Here is an 18,515-nt window from a genome sequence, read left to right as displayed (position 1 = left end):
GACATCATATGGCATGGTATGAACCGGCGACGTGCTTCCAACCGATTCGAACTGCACTTCGAACGGTATACCAACCCCACGACAAATCAGACGGGCTTATCTTTATTGGCAAACGGTGTCCGGTCCACTTCAGTCAGCTATGTGATGCCATTAAGGCCGGAATTCGAAGTCGTTTTCTGCACACAGGTGTTTACCCCAGCCGTCCGTGTTTGGTTTTTGGGCTAAGTTTATATCGGGGCGCCCTGCAATAACTCACGTCACGTCTGCTTGCAGCACGGAAGACTTGGCAGTGGGCGCATTCCTTTAGCAGCGCGTGCCCTCCCACGTATGCACATGACAGTGTCAAAATCATAAATGTTCTGCCCGATTGCGGTTGACGCTCTTGGTCAATCGGAGTCGATCTAATGACACTTGCAAGAAAAATGACTGCTGACATCCACCACCAAACGGGCGTCGCCCGCCCTTCGGCACGCACTGTGTCGGTCGGGAACACGTGCCAACGAGTGTATCGGCGCATCGCACCAGGCGGGGGCATGGACCGCCTCAAAGCGGGCGTCATCGCAGGGCGCAGCCACAACGCACATCGGAACAAGCGTCATCCACGGCAACGCCTGCCTGAGAACGGGCTTCATCAGAGAACGGCCTGCAGTCAACACAGCACGGCCCTCATTTTGTAGAACGAGCGTCGCGGTCAAGACAGCTAGTGCCCACCCCAGAACGGGCGTGACCGCGGCACAACCCCAGCCCGCCGTGCCCCGGCTGGTCGGTCGTCCGACGCTCGCGCCGTGCCCCGGCTGGTCGGTCGTCCGACGCTCGCGCCGTGCCCCGGCTGGTCGGTCGTCCGACGCTCGCGCCGTGCCCCGGCTGGTCGGTCGTCCGACGCCCGCCGCGCCACGGCCGCTCGGTCGGCTGCGACGGTAGACCGCCGTGCCCCCTGACCTTGTCGTTCGGGAGGCGCGCCCGAGACCGTACGATGTTGACTTTGCCGCCGTTGTGTTTTCGTTAGCGGCGTTGCGTGGCGTACCGTGTCCGAAGTTAGCTGGGACGGAGCGGGACCGGGAACCGGAGCTCTGTGAGTCGGGTCGGCAGAGATCGGGGACGAACAGAGACGACTCGAGACATGGCTGAAACAGGATGGGGCAGGCACAGTTGCGATAGCGTCCGAAATTGATGATAAATAGGTACTTGCTGCACAGTCTGTGGATTCAATAATATTTAATTGCTGTTATAAATCATGCAGGTATTTTACAGTTGCGTGATTTATCTTTGCTTACGAGTATGAATGCGCTTAGAAATGTGAAGTATTTCGTAATGGCAACGCTCGTCAACTTTTGTGAGGATGATTCAATGCGCCCGGCGTTTGCATTCTGAATCGTTGTTTCCCGAATTGTGCACTACGATTACGGTCGCATCTGGAAACCCAGCAATCATTGATCTCCCGATTCTCCAGTTACCTTAAAATTGTTATAGCTCTCAGTGCGGTAGCCCCACCCTGCAGCTGGACGGACGTCGGCCACTCTCGGGCTGCAGTCTCTGTCGGCCCTTGAGCGCCCGGTCGGCGGTCCTCGGACCAGACCACAGCTCGCTTCCCCGGCGGTCCTCGGACCAGACCACAGCTCGCCCGGTCGGCGGTCCTCGGACCAGACCACAGCGACTCCCCGGCGGTCCAAACCGCGGTGGTCCGTGTCATTACAAAGCAAATTACGCCTGATGTGTCATTAATTAGCAGCGGGTTACCGACGGTTACCAGCGGGTTACCAGCGGGTTACCGGCGCGCCGACTACCGATCGGGAGGCGGTGGTGTCATCAATTGTAAGCAGCCGGCACCCCGCTGGCACGGCACGGGTGCGGCCTCCGGCGCTTCTCAAGGAGGGAGGGTGCGTGTTCGGTGGTGGGCACGGGAGAGAGAACTGTGGGATGGGCCTTGAGCTGATGAGAGGAGCTTACCGGGTTGTGGGCAGGACTGAACTGAGGGTGGATTGAACTGGAGCGGACTGAGCTGTGGGGGAGTGAGCTGTAGGGCGGACTGACGAGCTGTGGACTGGACTGGGCCGTCATTTGGGGTGGACTGAACTATGGCTAACGAGCTTATGAGGACAGAGAGGGAAGACTGCAGCTCGTGGGAAAGAGCTGGTGAAATTGACTGGCAATGGCCGCTATTTTCTAACCGTTTATGAAAAGCAGCGCTGCGTCAATTTCTAAAGCGCTACATTTACCACTAGCGCGCCGTTGGATGCCGCGAACTCGGCATGGAGCGGCGTAACTGTCGCCAACGGCAGCAATTTGTGGCAGCGCGCCCAGTGGGGAGCAGCGGGCACCCGTCCGCACCCGTCAGCCACACTAAAACCGGGCTTTTGTGCTAAAACGCGCCACACCGATCGCGCTGAATACATTTCCTAGTAATTGGGAACCGCGGAGACATTGTGATGTTTTGATATAATGGGGCGTGTGAAAACCGACAGCCACAGGCATTGGCGGTGGTTCTAACTTGAAACAATCAAAAGTCAAACTGAAGCGAGTAGCACACCCCAAAGTTGCTTGTTGTTTATTTATTGATTCACTGGAAGGATATGTTTTAGAGGGGCAAGCAGAACGTTTCATTAGGGCCCCGACCAGTAACAATTTGCAATCTTATATTAACCCTCGCATGTGTGCGGCGTTTTCCAGCTTCTAATGTGTAGGGGGGGGGTCGGTTGGACCCCCCCCTTGCCGTTTGGCCCCTGATCGAGCTAGAGCTTCGCGGAAAAAACGAGCGTGTTGCCCGTGACGAGAGGAAGCCGATGATATCCAATTTTAAGGTCCTAGGTCATTGGTTGACCTTCCAGGTCAGGTCAATGACCCAAAGTCGGGAAAATCGGGACCTATTAGAAAGTCGTAAAGTGTGGCTGCTAAGGGGTTTTTCGGGGTGCTGATCACGAATATCGTGTTAGTTTTGATCACAGATGATGTCTTTAAGCATTTAGACCAAGTCGGGTCAGGTCAGGTCAGGTCAACCAGTAGGCGTCGTGACGGATATTCGTAGTACGTGTCAACCGCCTCTGACAGCTTCGCAACATGTTACGAAGGCACCAAAACTACTTCGTAAATGTTCAAATGGCTGCTAAATTCGAATTCAGCTCCAAAAACTAGCCTAGAAACATGTAAAACTCGAAAAAGTGAACTGAGGTCACCCGAGGTCACCAAAGGTCAATGACCTGACCTGACCTTCAGGTGACCTTGACACCCACCCTAATGCATGGGAGCAACATCAAATCACATGTTTGAACGTTTGAAACCACGAAAAGCTTGCAAACGCGCGGCTAATGCGAGCCGACGTACGCCAAATCGCGATTCCGGCCAAACATGGTCTCGGAAAAGAGGTCACAGGTCAAAGGTCATTTGGGTCAGGGTCATGAAATTTTCAGGGTAGGTGTAAAATTGATCAATGCGAGGGTACTGAAAGTTTCGTCGCGATCGGCCGCTTTTTACGCGAGGTATTCGCGAAAAACCATGGGGGGGGGTCCATCCGACCCCCCCCCCCCTACACATGCGAGGGTTAATATTGCAATCCTCAGCAGTGAAATAACTGAGCATTGTTCGGCAATGACGCACGGAGGACTTACGAGATCACGACAGGCATTGTTGTCCGAGACGTACCAGGCATACATCACACTAGCCACAAAACCACCGAGCCTGTCAAAACGAATATAAATTGCGCTGACAAGACGTGCGAGGCAGGCTTTTGACTGCCGTTTTCCAATACCAAACAATAAAGCACTAGCCGATCTGCTATCTATCTAAAACATGTTTAGCGTGCCTTTATACGGCCTCTTAATTTTTAGCAGCATGTTTTTACCCAGGTAAACCTGGTTAGCCATTATCCAATCAGCTGCACTACCGGGAATTTAGAGAAAATGAGTTTAAACGACCGACATCTGCACCAAATAGCCAGTGGGCTGACAGATGTTACCTTGCCTTGTTGAAGCTAATTTGCTAGTAATCCGCGGTAGTGCGTCCGTATGGCCATGCTTCCGCAGCAAATATGCCGTGTGGCCAGGGCCGCCCGTCCAGCGGCTCAGACCTCTGATGGACTTCATCTGTTCGCCGTGCCAAAACGCGGACCGGCTGCGGCCGCTGCCCGCTGCGACTCGCCGTCACGACGCGTGTCCACTCGATAAAACACTGGCCAGGCCTATGTTTGGCTCGGTCCGAGCTGTCAGCAAGCGATTGTTTTGCGGCCAGGAAATCACCCGGGCCCGAAAACTGAGCGCTAAGTCGCTGAGCTGTCGCCTGGCGAGCAAAAATGACACTCGCAAGGCAGCGCGGTGCGCGTTTTTTGCCATTCCTGGCGGCGGCGGTGCAGCCAGCCGTCTGTCGGGCCGGCGCGGCGTCCCGGCCAGACCAGGACCATGTCGCTGGTCCCGGCGGCTCGGACCACCGGTCCCGACACGGTCCGCCGACGCTATCTGGTGTTGTCTCAGGTTCAGAGTGTCGGCTGAACAGAGATCAGACTCTCTGAGGCGTCACGCTGCCATCTGCGCCTCGCAGAACTGAGATACGGTCAGAGCCGGTCCTCCCACCGGCTGCCCGGACGTGTGACGGCCATATCGCGACCGTGACGTGACGTGTGACACGGCAGTCTGCGGCGTGACGGCGTGTATGTCTGTCTGTCTGTCTTCTGTATGTATGTCTGTCTGTGTGTCTGGCTGTATGTCTGTCTGTCTATCTGTCTCTCTGCGTGGGAAGCGCGATTAGTTGTACCTATGTATGTGCCACAATCTCTGCAGTATCAGGTGACTAAAATCAGCCACTTTAATTGGCCGGCGCACGTGCCATGCACGTGCCGCGGATTAGTGATTAGCCGGTCGATGGAAGCGGCGAGCGCTGCACGTGCATCTAATCATGTAGCGGCTAATTGAAACTGAAAGCGCGGCTAGTCGGCGGCTCGTGTAGGTATACACGAGCCTGGATTTTTCGGCAGCAGTGCGAGTTAATAGCATTGTGCATGAACTTTTGCTGTACAATGATTCATAAGACTGATAACGTTCGGCCGAGCGGGAACCACTACCGCAGCGATAATCTATCGCTCTAATCTACAACCAGGCTGGCCATAAGAATCGTGATGTCATTCGGGTCAGTTCCGTCTCCCAAATCTGTGACTCACACGGTGCTCTACACCTTCCGTCTCAGTTTCCGTCTCCGTCGCTGACGCCGTCGCTTACCAAATGCTGCGTGAATCGGTACTTCCTTGCGTCCTGCTCCACCCGTCTCCGTCTCCTGGGATTCCTATGTCATACAGCGTTTCATTTCATTTTCGTCTCCGTCTCTCCGTCTACATCTACATCTCTTTTTCGGTGCCCATGTCTGTGGTCGTTTCTGTCTCCTCGCGTCTCCGTAATTTTTGCCTTCTCTTTTTCCACACTCATGTCTTTCTCCTTTCTCCATCTCATTTCTCCGTCGCTCCGTCTTTATTTCTCCATATATCCGTCCCCCGTCTCTCCGTTTCTGTCTCCGTCTCTTTGTCTCCATCTACGTCTCCATGTTTCCGTCTTTGATTCTCCAGTGCTTTCGCGTCTCACTCACATACCATCTCTGTTTCGACAGGCTATTCTCTCTGAAGCGATGCGAACGATGTCACGGTGGCATCTCCTCCAACGAGCTGGTGATGCGGGCCAAGGACTACGTCTACCACATACACTGCTTCACCTGCATCACCTGCAACGTGCCACTCTCCAAAGGAGATCAGGTGGGTCTGGGCCCGCTCTCCGAAGGCGAGCCGGTGGGTCTGGGCCACTCTCCAAAGGAGATCGGGTAGGTCTGGGGGCGCTCTCAAAAGGTGACCAGACGGATCGTGGGTTCGTGTTAGTGATGTCAATTTCAGAAATTTTGGAAACCAATACCAAACCGATACCGACCAAACCCACTGAGAGTATACCAAAACCGAACCGATTTTCAGAAATAGGGGGGAAATACCGACTAGATACCGAAATCAGCGAATTATCAGACATGTGCTTTAAACTTTCTCAAGACATATGATTAGCCTTGAAAGGTATCTAATACTTTAAAATAAGGGAACAAAAACAAATCAGGCAACCTCTTAACTATTTGCACTGCAAAAAAAAACATTCATAACTGTATTTTGTAACTATTAATATTCAGGTCAGTTATTTAACTGGAATGTGGATTCAAGTCATCTGCATAAGGTGTTAGAACAATAACTTGTCCATGCCTGAACCAACAAACGTTCTTTCAATTCCAGTCATTCATTTCGAGTCCGGTCAAGACAGGGTTAAGTGTGTTATCATGATCCAAAAGTGGTGACCCCATTGACAATGATGAGCTACACCTTGGGCTACACCATTAATGTAAACAAAACCCATGATACCTACAGTTCAACCGTTCAACCCAAGTAGCATGGTGATTGGTGACGATACTGACGCAGCCAATTTTTCTTCATAAACAAATGTTTAACACAACAAAACTTGATAAATGATTACTTACGAGGCACACTGATAGATAGCAGACACCACTGTAATGATATCGCGATGAAATCTAAGTAAAATGTCCATAATTTTACGGAAGCATTGACACACGTCACGTGTCATCTCTTCCATAATGGCGCGGCCTTAGAGGCGGCGGCCATTTGCATTAAGCTGTATAAAATAAAGTTTTTCTTTTCTTTTCCTTAAGTCCACTTAAATCAAAATTACTTGTATAAATTTTGACATCTTAAAATTAATTCAAAAAAGCTTGTAGGCCGTTTTTGCTGAAAAATGAAGTACCAGAAAAACAAAGTTGTTCAATTATTTTCAATTAACTATTGAGCTACATCGGTACTTGGCGCAGCTGCGACATTGAAATGTTTTTAGATGTGTTCAGTTTTGAAACTGCTGTGTGCGAATCAAGCCAAAAACCAATTATATTTTATTAATGCTTATGATAACATTGCTAGCGATCTGTATCTGTTGAGGTGAGCAGGAAAGAGAACACTAATTGAAGAAAATAAATTATCCACAGGATCACGACAGGATCGCTCACTACAGAGGCTTTTGAAGTTGAGCGAAGTTGAAGATTTGTGGGATGATGATGAAGTGACAAATGCTGCCTTCAATATTAGATGATAATGGTGAATCTAGTGCTGTATTAAACAGGGTTTTGGATAATGTAATTGCATTGCAGTGAAATGGAGAGCAAGACAAGGTCAAGATCAATCACAGACTCCTCAAAACAAAGTCAATTTTGTTGCTAATAAATGCTTTGGAAATTTTGAGAAAGGCAGTTAAAGTATGTTTTCCAGCATACAGTGAGTAAAACATTAATTCATGTTCATGTCTTGCACATTGGCTTTCTTTGTAAGATAATTATCCTCATGGTATTGGAATTTGCTAACACTGATAACTGATAAGTTGCCATTTAACATTGGTGGTCTGATGTATTTGATATTGCAGCTCATGTGTTTGCCCATTTGTTAGGACATCATACATTTGGGAGAAATGTGTCATGATTGCCATTTTTTCTTCATCCAGTGTCATTTAGCAAATCAATTTTGAGTTCAGAAGGTTTATCAAAAATGCTTTCAAATCTTTTATGGCAGTAGTTGATTTTCATGATACCGACAAAATACCAAATGCTTTTGGTATATCATACCGAATACCGAATCGGTTTTGGTTCGGTATCGGTATACCGAAATTTTGGTAACCGATTGACACCACTAGTTCGTGTAGAATAGAGAAATGGTCCTTGTTCCGCCCTCAGCAGACCTATATTAGGCTGGACTTGTAGCCGCCCTCAGTATCAAAATGCATGATGCATAGATGCATGACCGCTCTCAAGAGGACCTCATCAGCTGAGTACCCGAGTCCAGATGAGTTTATCGGATCGGTCACAGAGCAGCGTCCTTCCGACTCTGGCGGCAGCGGCGCACGCTGACGTGGGAGTTCTCGGTACGAATCAGCGCAGCTTTTCTCCATCTGGGAATCAGAGAGCATTCCCTCATGTAGCTGATCTCGTGCACTATAGTATAATGCAGGCTATAGACTGCATTGGAATGTGTGCAATTTGGCTGAAGGATGGAAGAATGTGTTCTGTTTTACTTTGGAAGGAATGCTCTGGCACTTTTTTATCAAAAAGAGAATTTTTCAAACTGTCATTCGGCTTACGGACATGTCGACGAAGTTAACTGTGTATCTTTTTTCGCATAAAAAATGGGTAAATTACGGCATATTTCTTCAAGGTTGTTACTAACTGTTGTCTCTTGGACACTAAGCAATTAAACATTTTCCTTTAGGTAACAGAGGCAGCCTGCGCTATTGTTAGACCTAAAAGGCCCACGTGCAGAGTTCGGGTTGTCTGGACGGCCGCCATGACGCGGGCTAGGACCGCGCTCTTTCCCTCGTGTTTATGACTTGCATAGTGTTCATTATGTCGTAAACTCGGAAACAGTAGGCGATTCACGGAAACCTTCAGCCACCACGCCATGAGAATGCCTTTCTTATTTCGGTGCTGGAAGGTTCTAATGAGCAAAACCTGGCACATGAGGTTACCGTGAGCGACACCCTAATGCGAGGCGTTTTACATAACCTACACATTTACATTTTTACATTTGTACATATTTCTTATAGTTTGGTACCTACTTGCTTATCATATTTACGAATCAATTAAATTACGGTGTCACACTGCAAAATTATAAACCGACGCATCGGTTATGCCCACGTTTCCTTGAAATCCGTGTTATTGGCGAAAACGGATGATGCATTGCAGCTGTTCCGCTGTACCACAACCCATTGCACCATACACATTTCTGCACGACCCTACCGAAAGACATAAGGGCTGCACGATACGTGCAGTTCAACACACGCTATGAAGGACGCGCAAGTCACTCTGATAAATTGGGTTTTTATCTCGGCAATGGAGGCGTCTGGGTCATATGAAGCAAGTAGTGCAAACGGGCAAACGGATCTACACGCAGGAGTCTTGTTCGCGATGCACAAATGTCATCTACGACAACTCGAGGTGTCCTGGTTATTAGATCCCCCAAAACCGCATCATTACCCGGCTCTCGCACAATATTTTTCAACAACTGCTGGACTGGGTCGCTTGGACTGTGGCCACAGCCCGCAGAGACAGTGCACTGCCGTGTTGTGCCGTGACTGGAGCGTGAAAAAGGTACATGCATGGCTGCTGCGGCCAGCCAAGACAATGCTGGCCGCTCGGGTACGCTGCTGATAGGATCTGTCAGAGCCGGTCGCACCGCGTGGTATTTTGTCGGCAGCCGTTACCTCTTCATCACCAGCCTCGTGCAGGACATAGTTATGCAGAATACGCAAATATTCCCCACGAGCAACTAGAGGTATCGGTGCATCCGCTCGTTGGCCGTCGCTACAGACAATGTTACGGCTCGCGCTTTGATGCCGCTTGAATTACCAAATAGTTTTATTGTTGCCTGCTTTGATCAGCAATCTCTATCAAAACTATACGTGTCCCTGCTATTATTTGTCAAATAAATATTGTCTTTCTTTGATTCAATTTTGAATGAGGAACAGTCTACAATGCGACTCGTCTCATATATAGGTGTCATGTAACAGCGATGCTGCGCTCTCAACGCTTAATTGTCAATATCTTCTGCCTTTTTGTCGTCAGTTTGGCATGCGGGACGGCTACATCTACTGCCGACACCACTATGAGCTGCTGCTGACGGGCGAGTACGCCGGGGCCGGGCCCGTGCCCGACTTTGTGCAGTTCTCACCCACCGAGCAGATACCCTACATCCCGCCCGTGGCGGTTGGTCAGAAGGGCCGTCCGCGCAAGAGGAAGAGCCAGCACGAGGACATGAGCTCGCTCGGCATGGGCCCCGGCCTGCACGGTAAGTTCGGTGATGGGTCGGTCGGGGCGGGGGCACCCCAGCCATGGATTGGTGGGCATTAGTGGTGTCAATCGGTTACCGAAAATTTCGGTTACCGAAAACATATGCTGACCGATTTGGTAATCGGTCGGTCAGGCCCCCCAAAAATCGGACACTTTCGGTCACCCTGCCAGTGAAACCATTTTCAAAAAGTGAAAGTATTCCATTTTTGCCTAGTTAAAATGAACTTTATTGGAATGTTAATGATTGAGTTGCAAAATTTCCCCCAAATGCCAAATGCCACATTTTGGCAACTTCATTAGCCAACCCACCAAGCAGGCAGCAGCCACCCATTGTCCAACCACAATTACAAGCAGGCTGATATTGACTCAGTTGGCCCCAGAAGTACACACAATTTTGAAACTATATTCCAGTCTAACTGTTAAAATTTCACCTGTAATCAAAAAAGTATTGCCTACAAAAATCATAATACAGTCATCAAAAATGCAAGCAAGGACAAAAATAACTTGAATTACTGAAATGTGTTTCTGAAGACTGGACAGTTAGCACTTAGCACTTAGCAGTGATCACATTTACATTTCACAGGTGTTCCCACATTCTCCTTAAATATTGCAGGTTTCAACCAAATGTTTGAAATCTAGATGACCACAACATAAAAACATAGGAATCTTGACAAAAACTACATCGGCTCATGTCCGATTTCTGGAATCTTCCACATTCCAAACACAAGGAAGGATTTCGAAACACGTGCGCCATAACAGAGACTTTAAACCAGCTGATAAAGTTGCTGCAAAAAAAGTTTTGGATTGTTAGCCTCGTGAATTATTTTATTGATGTAAATGATCCAACACGATATTGAATTCTAATGAAATCAACATTGTGAGTGTAATTCACTACAAGAAAATTAATTTCCCTTCAATAATTCGACCAAAAGGGCATATAAATAAATATTACGTCATCAACATACATCCTTTCGTTACGGAAGAGAGGATCTTATAAGCCAATCCTTGGTTCTTCTATTACTTTTTGCGCCACTTTGGCGCCACTTTGTAGGTATTAATTTTGTCTGCATATTTTGTTTTCTTGTAAAGATAAGACAAACAAGAGATAAGACAAAGTGCCTGTGTAATGAATTTTCATTTCATTTTTGGGACAAAATTCAAGCTCAGAGCTACCTAATACCTGCCTTTTCAGCTGGATTTTCAGTGTCAAATTATTTGTAGAGTATCTCAGACCACATCTCAAGAGTCAAGGCAAGTTTCCAAGCAGTTTTGATGAGTTTTGTGGTGTTTTGATTCCGCCTTTTCTCCTAGGGAATGTTGTCATGAACATCCCTATTACCAACCATTTGACTATACTAATAGATCGTGCTTTTGCAACATGAATGAGCATTCTTCCTTACATAGACCACAGTAGATTCTTGACAATTCTAATCAACTAAATCTGTGAAATGGTGAGGTCCATGTGTTGCTACCCTCAGCAATGTAACTTCTACCACAATATGTATTTTGCAGTGGCTAAGAATTGAATGAACTTGGACTGAAATGCCATTTCCCATTATTTTCCATCAGAATTTACCAAATATTTAAATTTTGAGGTAGAGTAATAGCAAATAGAGGTTCGGTCAAATTTCGGTCAAATTTTGGCTTGGGATGTTATCGGTCGGTATTCGGTCGGAAATTTTTCCCAAATTTTGGTTTCGGTCGGTATCGGTCAGACATTTTTTGGAAAATGACATCACTAGTGGGCATACACCAGATATACCATTATTTTACCCACTCTCCCTATACAGTATACATATGTACATACCTACGTAAACACATGTCGATTCATATTTTACTCATGCCTATCAAAAATATCGTCCTATCGTGACACCTCAATAAATTTGATCGTGAGGCTCGGAAAATTCAATAAAAGCAACTGTAATGGACAACCCAGAGCTGACTAGGAAATCAGTTATAGTGAGGCCAGTTTATCAACCCTTGCTCCCTAAAAAAAAAAAAAAACTTATCGGTCGAGAGTGTTCGTGTGGAGTCATTTCATTAACCTTATCACCCTTATCACTTTCATATCACGTTTACCATTCTTTTGGTTTATGACGCAGCTGCGACCCCCTACCCTCTCACACACACACACACATGGGCTTTCGAAAAGTGTGCATTGTACGGCGGCATATGAATTTCTGCCATAGAAAGTAACACTGGTGACGAAAAACAGCTGCGGCAGAGGCGGCGCATATGTGGACCGCCAGTCGCACAATGATATGGCTGAATGTCGTAGTTCATTTCTCCGATAATCGGCTGGCTCGAAAAGTCAAAGGCACCATAGGAGATTAAGACTTATCATTTGATTAGCGAGTAGCTCCAAGCATTATGCAAATTTTAGTTATCATAACTTTCTTATATTTTTGCACATTCATTCACTTAATTCGCCTGAACAATTAATGCTATCTTTCTATGCAAACCTGCTCACTGTTCAGTCCCTTCCTCCATTTCATCTTTCCCTTGTTCCGCGCAAGTGGCAGCCCGCTTCCTCACTCCTCTACCGTCTGCGCTCTCGTCCTCTGCCACTCGCCCCACCCTCCGTCGTCGGCGTCTTGCCTTTGCACCGTTTGTCTCGATCGATCACCGGCCAAGATGGCGCCGGCGAGCGGCTCGACGGCGAGTGCGGGCGAGCGGCACGCCGGCAACGAGCGGCGGCGCGCGCATTTTTCTCCCGCGCCGGGGCTTATTGATCGCCGCTCTGCAATCGCTGCAAATGCGACGCGCACAAAAATGTGCAGTCTTCTCATATCAAGATGGGCGTACCCAAATGAGTGCCGCCGGTCGGTCTGTGGGACCGGGCCGGCCCTGGCTCGATGACGGTAGCCAGCTGACAGCTGTCATAAGAGGTCGCCGCTGATGACGGCCGTCATCTGACAGCTGGGGCATTCCACGATAGATCGTACCACTTTTTTCCAATTTGACACCCTCATCTCTCGGAATTTGACGAGAATTGGTCTCAGGGGTAATCAGGGGCTCTGAATCCACCTGTAACAATTTCAGGCTTATCAGATAAGCATTTTTTAAGTTATGGTGTATAACATTTTTTGGATCTTGCTTTGCAGCGCTAAGTTTGGCGGGCTGTAACTCAAAGACCAAATGCCAAATGTTATATAACATTGAACTTGCGATGAAACAGAGATTAATATGTATTTTTGAAATTTCGAAAAATACGCTATTTTTGATATATGACATATCGAGTTTTCTTTCATTTGTATTTTTTGGACTTTGGGACCAAATTTTTTTGAATTTTTATTTCTTTAAAAAAAATATTTGGCTCATTGTTAAGAAGTATGCGAAAAATTAGGAAGGTGTTCTTTCTATAAATGTATTTATTTTACGTCACGATAACGGTTTCGAATAGTAATTTCGGGAGGGGAGCTTACAAATGGCGTGGTAAAGCTGCCTAGTGACATCACGGGTTACTGAAATTTCAATTCAAGTCTGAGTCATCTGAAAAAGTGAAAAGAGGGTTCATTCAACCCTCTTTCCTATAAGCGCGAGGGTGAAAAAGGCTGTTTGGTTCTGACATTGTTTTGGACGCCAATGACCATAGCTGTCTGAGATGAAAGTTACAGGACGCATACATGGTGTCCTCCAGAGGTCTCACAACTTGTATATCTGGGAATTTTCAAGGTTACATGAGGTCAGGTCGGTCACGTGACATCACTGTTATAAATCAATGGGGAAATATAAAAACTTATTTTGGCGCCGAGAATGATCTAAAACTATCCCACGTACATGGTATCGTGATTTCATGCACTCCTTGCAAAGTCCAATGCTTTACTTTTGCATTGTTAACCTTGCGTGACGTCATTTATGACGTCACTAGGGTCGTACGAGTTTTTCGTCAATAACTCCCGATCAAATAGAGCTAGAGAGTCGGGAAAGCCACCAATGGACTCGGGAAGACCTTCCGAATCGAATGATATGCCATATGATACCCTTTGCCCAGCTTCGTGACCTGAGGGGCTCTGACCTGACCTTGACCCGAGGTCAACTACTTAAGTTGACCTCACCCTAGCAAAAAGTATACCATTCGATGCACCTGAGCTAGGCGAACACAATGATGCCAAAATCGCGGCTCTAAGGCCATTTTTGCGAAGTTATTTACTAAAAAACCGAACCCGTAACTTCAGTCACGTGACCTGACCTCAGACGCTACCGGTTAACCTGAGACCTTAAAATCGGGTACCAATCGCTGCGACTTGTAACGGCACACACGCCCATTTTTCCCGCGAGGCTCTAGCTCTATTAGAAGCGAAACGGCGTGCTGGGGTCGTATCAACCCCTCCGAAACCCATTTTGTTTGCGGGAAAATGAGGAACTTAGAGAAAGAACACCTTTCTAATTTTTTGCATGTCGATTTGCAATGACATGAACATTATTTTGAAAAAATAAAAATGTGAAAAATTTTGGTCCCAAAAGTCATTAGAGGCAAATGAAAAAAGATTAAGGTTTTTGCTCAACAATGAAATTTTTTCTTTGGAATTTTTAAATAGTAATATTAATTTGTGATTCATCGCAAGCTTAGTGTTGTTTACTTTTTGTTGGTTGCTTAACCCGTTCTTGAGTTATAGGCCATCAAACTCACCGTTACATACCGAAGTTCAAAAAATGTAATGCAATATAACTCAAAAAGTTTTGATCTGAGAAGTCTGATATTTTGCCAGGCGTCTTTGGGGCCTATGATTACCCCTAGGACCGATTTTCATTAAAATCTGAGAGATGAGGGTGACGGGCCTGGTACGATCTATCGTGGAATGCCCCAGCTGCCACCGGCTGATGACGGACCGTCAGCCTGTGACGGCCACCGCCGGCGTCACAGCACCGCCGTCAAATTGTGTGGGAACGACGCATCAGGCAACTGGCGAGCGGTGAAACACCGCGAGAACGTTTGAAACTGCAAGTAAAACATGGATTATTTATTTGATTCGTATCTAGGAATGGTTTTGCAACATGAATTTAAAAGGTAGCCGCCGCGATTGTTGGGTGACGCTTCTCGGAAATGTTGTTCGGGGACACCGTGCGCCGGTCTGGGACCGTTTAGGGCGATATTTCTGTGCTATCGGGGCGGCTGACGACCTTGCCGATGTTCACGCGGCGGCCTAATCCGTAGGTGCCGGCCGGCTGGCCATTTTTGAGCGCCGACCATAAAATCGTCTGACGCCCGCGGTGGACGGATTAGCGCCAATGAATAATGGACGGTGACCGCCTGCACGGAACGTCGCCGGCCCGACGCCGCCGTCTCAATGACTCGGAGCTCGGCCGATCGATTTCAGATGCAGGCTGAGGTTTAATGCATTCCGTGTGGCTATTACGAGGTGGTGTTATTCGAGGACTGTTTGTGGCATCGTAGCATTCGGGCACGCTACGTCCAGCTGCTGCAGCCCGTGGTTTTCGAACAGCCAGCGTCCACCGCACGATCTATGCCTGATTATATATTAGCCGTTGTTTCCTGAGCTATACCTAATGCGCGCCAGACGTTACAGCTGAGATGTTTTATTAGTTATTTGCATCATCCGAAGTTAAATATAAGCTCAAGGAAGTCAAAAAGTGAAATTCTGACATACACCCAGCGGTCTATCGCTACCTACTCCATCAGCCGTCCAAATGGGGACATCCGAGCGAGCTCACCGGGCCTGTCTCGAACGCCGTCGGGGCTGCGGCGGGCCGGACGTCCAGGCCCCACCGGCAGGTGATGGGAACCCCTCGACCATGCACGACGCATGCCGATGGCACCGCTTTCACAAAGCAAACAGTTTTGTCACGCGATTTGACGTTTCCTGGCTGAACAACACTGCTAGCTCGTGGCTCGCGGTAGACTCGTGCAGTGGTTGGGATGCGCTGCTCCACTGCAGAGCTCTGAGCCGATAGTATCTGCTCGGCGGCGGATGGCGTCATCCGCTGTCGGGACTGCCGGGAATGGACGGCCGCCGGCTGACGGAAAAGCCGACTCCCGAATGGTGGCTCCGTTTCCGGCTCTGGATCGTCAGAGTGGCGTCAGGCCGTCATCCGCCCACCGGCGTGGGAACGTGGTCGACGTCAGCGGCATGCCGGCGTCAGCCGTCATCGCGGATGTTGGCGTCAGCCGTCATCGCGGATATAGCGACGTCGGAGACGGCAAACGCACCGCTCTTGCTCCTCTACCTTGTGGCATTACCACCAAGGTAGCTCGGCGCGGTGTGTCACCAGCGTTGGTTACCACTGGCAGTGACGGTGTCAATGTCGCTGCGATACAATCTCTGCACCGGCCGATCGGTGGGATTAAAACGGGGCGGCAGGCGGCGGTCCGCCAGGCCATCCATCAGACTGTCCTTCGCCACCGGTCCGCCGCAGGGGATTGTAGCGTGCCGCCCCTTTCCGAACCGGGGGAGCGAGCGGTGTCGTGATTTAACGTCCCTGCGGCACTGGTGGGCTGCGCTGGCCCGATGCTATCTCCCCCCGGCCTTCACGCAACACCACCGGCCGCCGGCCGACGCCGGGTGTCGTTTTCGACAAACGTCGGACGCCAGCGGCCGTCCGGTGCCGGCTGCGGCCGAACGGTGGGTCTGAGGGGTGGATGGAGTGGACAGCGGGCCGGCAGCTACACCAGCCGGGTGGACAGACAGGAAGGACCGGCCCGGACGGTAGACTGTGCTGGCCACCTGGCCCGCGTGGAGTCGCGGTGCTCGCCTACACCTCGCCTACTCGAGTAGACGGCAGCGCCGCCGAGCCGCCGCCTTCATTAATAACCCGGCGCAGCTCCGTCGCTTCAGACCGGCTTTCAGAGCGGCGCAAGTCACGCTCCCACTGAGGAAGCACCGTCACAAGTGAGACGACAGCGGCGCGGCGGCGCTCGCGGTGCGTCGATTCAGCCTCTCGGCGCCGTATTGTGCGGCAGTAGCACGGCGGTGCGGCACGGCACGGCGGGGGGCGGCGCGGCGTGCTCGTATTTCAAACGGGTCACAGCCGGGGGCGGCGGACGGGGCCGGGTCACCCAGGCAGGTCCCACTGGCTTCGGCGGGGTGGGGTGACTGGCGACTGGCGACTGGAGCAGTCGAGTCACTGGCGGCGGACTTTCAAAGCCGCGGGGCTCTTTGCGACTGTTACGAACGTTCTCAGAGTATTTGGGTCAGCGTGGGCCTCAGCCTCAGTTCGTCGTATGTCGTGATTAACTCGCCACACCCAAGCACAGCACGGCTGTAGGCCGCACATGATTCATGACCGCCCCTGCCGGCCCACGCCCACCTGAGAGAGACAGCGGGGCGGCGGCGGCGACGGCGGCGACATATGAATATGTAGCGGTCCGGAGTCGACCGTCAGCAGCGCGAGCGCCCCACTCCTTCGCGCCCGTCTAGCCAGTGTCTTGGGCGTGTCCCCACCGGACGCTGTCGGGCCCACCCACCTTCTGTCCGCGGGCTCATCAATTGGCCCACAATGCAGCTCAGAGTTACACAGACAGAGCTGTGCAGCTGTGCATGATGGAAGCTCTGCTGGAGATGCGGCCCAACGCAGCTAATCTGATTAGCCGCCGGTCTCGTCTGGTGGTCTCGGAACAAAGCTACGTTGGTTATTACCATAGACCCGGCCTGTCGGGCGTCCACGAAGGATGGATACCGTGTCGTGATCCGCTCCAGCAGGGGGAGTGGTGTGTTCGGTCACTGTTCGCAGCAGGGAGCTCTCGTCAGCGGACTCCTGACTCTCATTGTGATGGTCCGCGGTCTAGGCCGAGTTTCAGACCATGGTTTGGTGTAGCAGTGCTGTTACAGTTTCTCTATTCGCCAGTAAATGTCACCACCTCTCGCTAGTCGGGGACTGCTCGAACCGATCAAAGACCAGCGTTCTCAGCGTCCAGGGACGCTCATCAAACAGTGACGGTCAGCGGCGATCGGAATCGGTGACCGGCGGTGATTATCGGCCCGGCCGGACGGACGGACCGCGCTCCCGACCAGCGGCAAACCGGCCCCCAAGACCGCTCGGAATCCACCGCGGCCGCTTTGATGCTCATTTGGAGAGACGAGGCGAGCATTTTTCGGTGCGGCTGCTAAATGAGGAGATGGGAGTGTGTAGCTGGACGGGGGCAGCTCCGGCTGGCTGGAGCGCCTCGTCGTCTCGCCGTGACAGCACCCCCGAGTCGCCGGCAGGCCGGGCGCGCCGGGCCGATCACTGCACCGGCGCAGCGGCGGAACCTGAAGCACGCCCTCGACATGAATACGTCGTGCGGTCATTAATTACGGTACTCATGAGCTCGGCGCATACCGCCGAATGCTCTTTGTTCGATGGAAAGACAGTTTGACTGTGCGAGCAGACAGAAGGCTACGCTTGATGAGCACTCGGTAATGACAAATGAAGCGGCCGCTTCACCTCGTGAGACCGTGATGAACTCAACTCCGTTTAGATGTTAAGTGGACGCACCTGTGATCGGTGGTCAAAGTCAAATATGTCTTAACCAGTTAGCTGTCATGACAGACTATCACCGTGACAGCCCTGACAAGTCAGCTCCAGTCAGCTGTCATGACAGACTGGCACAGTGACAGCTCTCACAGGATGTCTCCAGTGTACTGTCATGTCGACTCGTGGCAGCTTTGACAGGGCGGCGCTCCGTAGGGTTTCCGTGTAGAGCGTGACAGCTTTCCAGCTGCAGCGCGTCA

At 50.2% G+C, this 18,515-nt stretch overlaps 1 protein-coding gene across 1 annotated transcript in view; it reads left to right on the top strand.

Annotated features, from left to right (window-relative positions):
* The window catches only part of LOC122392159 (LIM/homeobox protein Lhx2-like), a 44,796-nt gene that overhangs the window by 12,453 nt on the left and 13,828 nt on the right, over nucleotides 1–18,515 (top strand). Inside the window, exons 3-4 of the mRNA XM_043386736.1 lie at nucleotides 5,584–5,725; nucleotides 9,619–9,841. Of these exons, the coding sequence (XP_043242671.1) occupies nucleotides 5,645–5,725; nucleotides 9,619–9,841 (304 nt within the window). The 5' untranslated portion in view covers nucleotides 5,584–5,644. The remainder of the gene's footprint in view (nucleotides 1–5,583; nucleotides 5,726–9,618; nucleotides 9,842–18,515) is intronic.

This window comes from Amphibalanus amphitrite, unplaced genomic scaffold, assembly GCF_019059575.1.
Source record: "Amphibalanus amphitrite isolate SeventyFive unplaced genomic scaffold, NRLGWU_Aamphi_draft 000472F_arrow, whole genome shotgun sequence".
Classification (NCBI taxonomy): Eukaryota; Metazoa; Arthropoda; class Thecostraca; order Balanomorpha; family Balanidae; genus Amphibalanus; species Amphibalanus amphitrite.
Note: the sequence above shows the minus strand (reverse complement) of the source record. Positions and strands in the feature narration are given on the sequence as shown.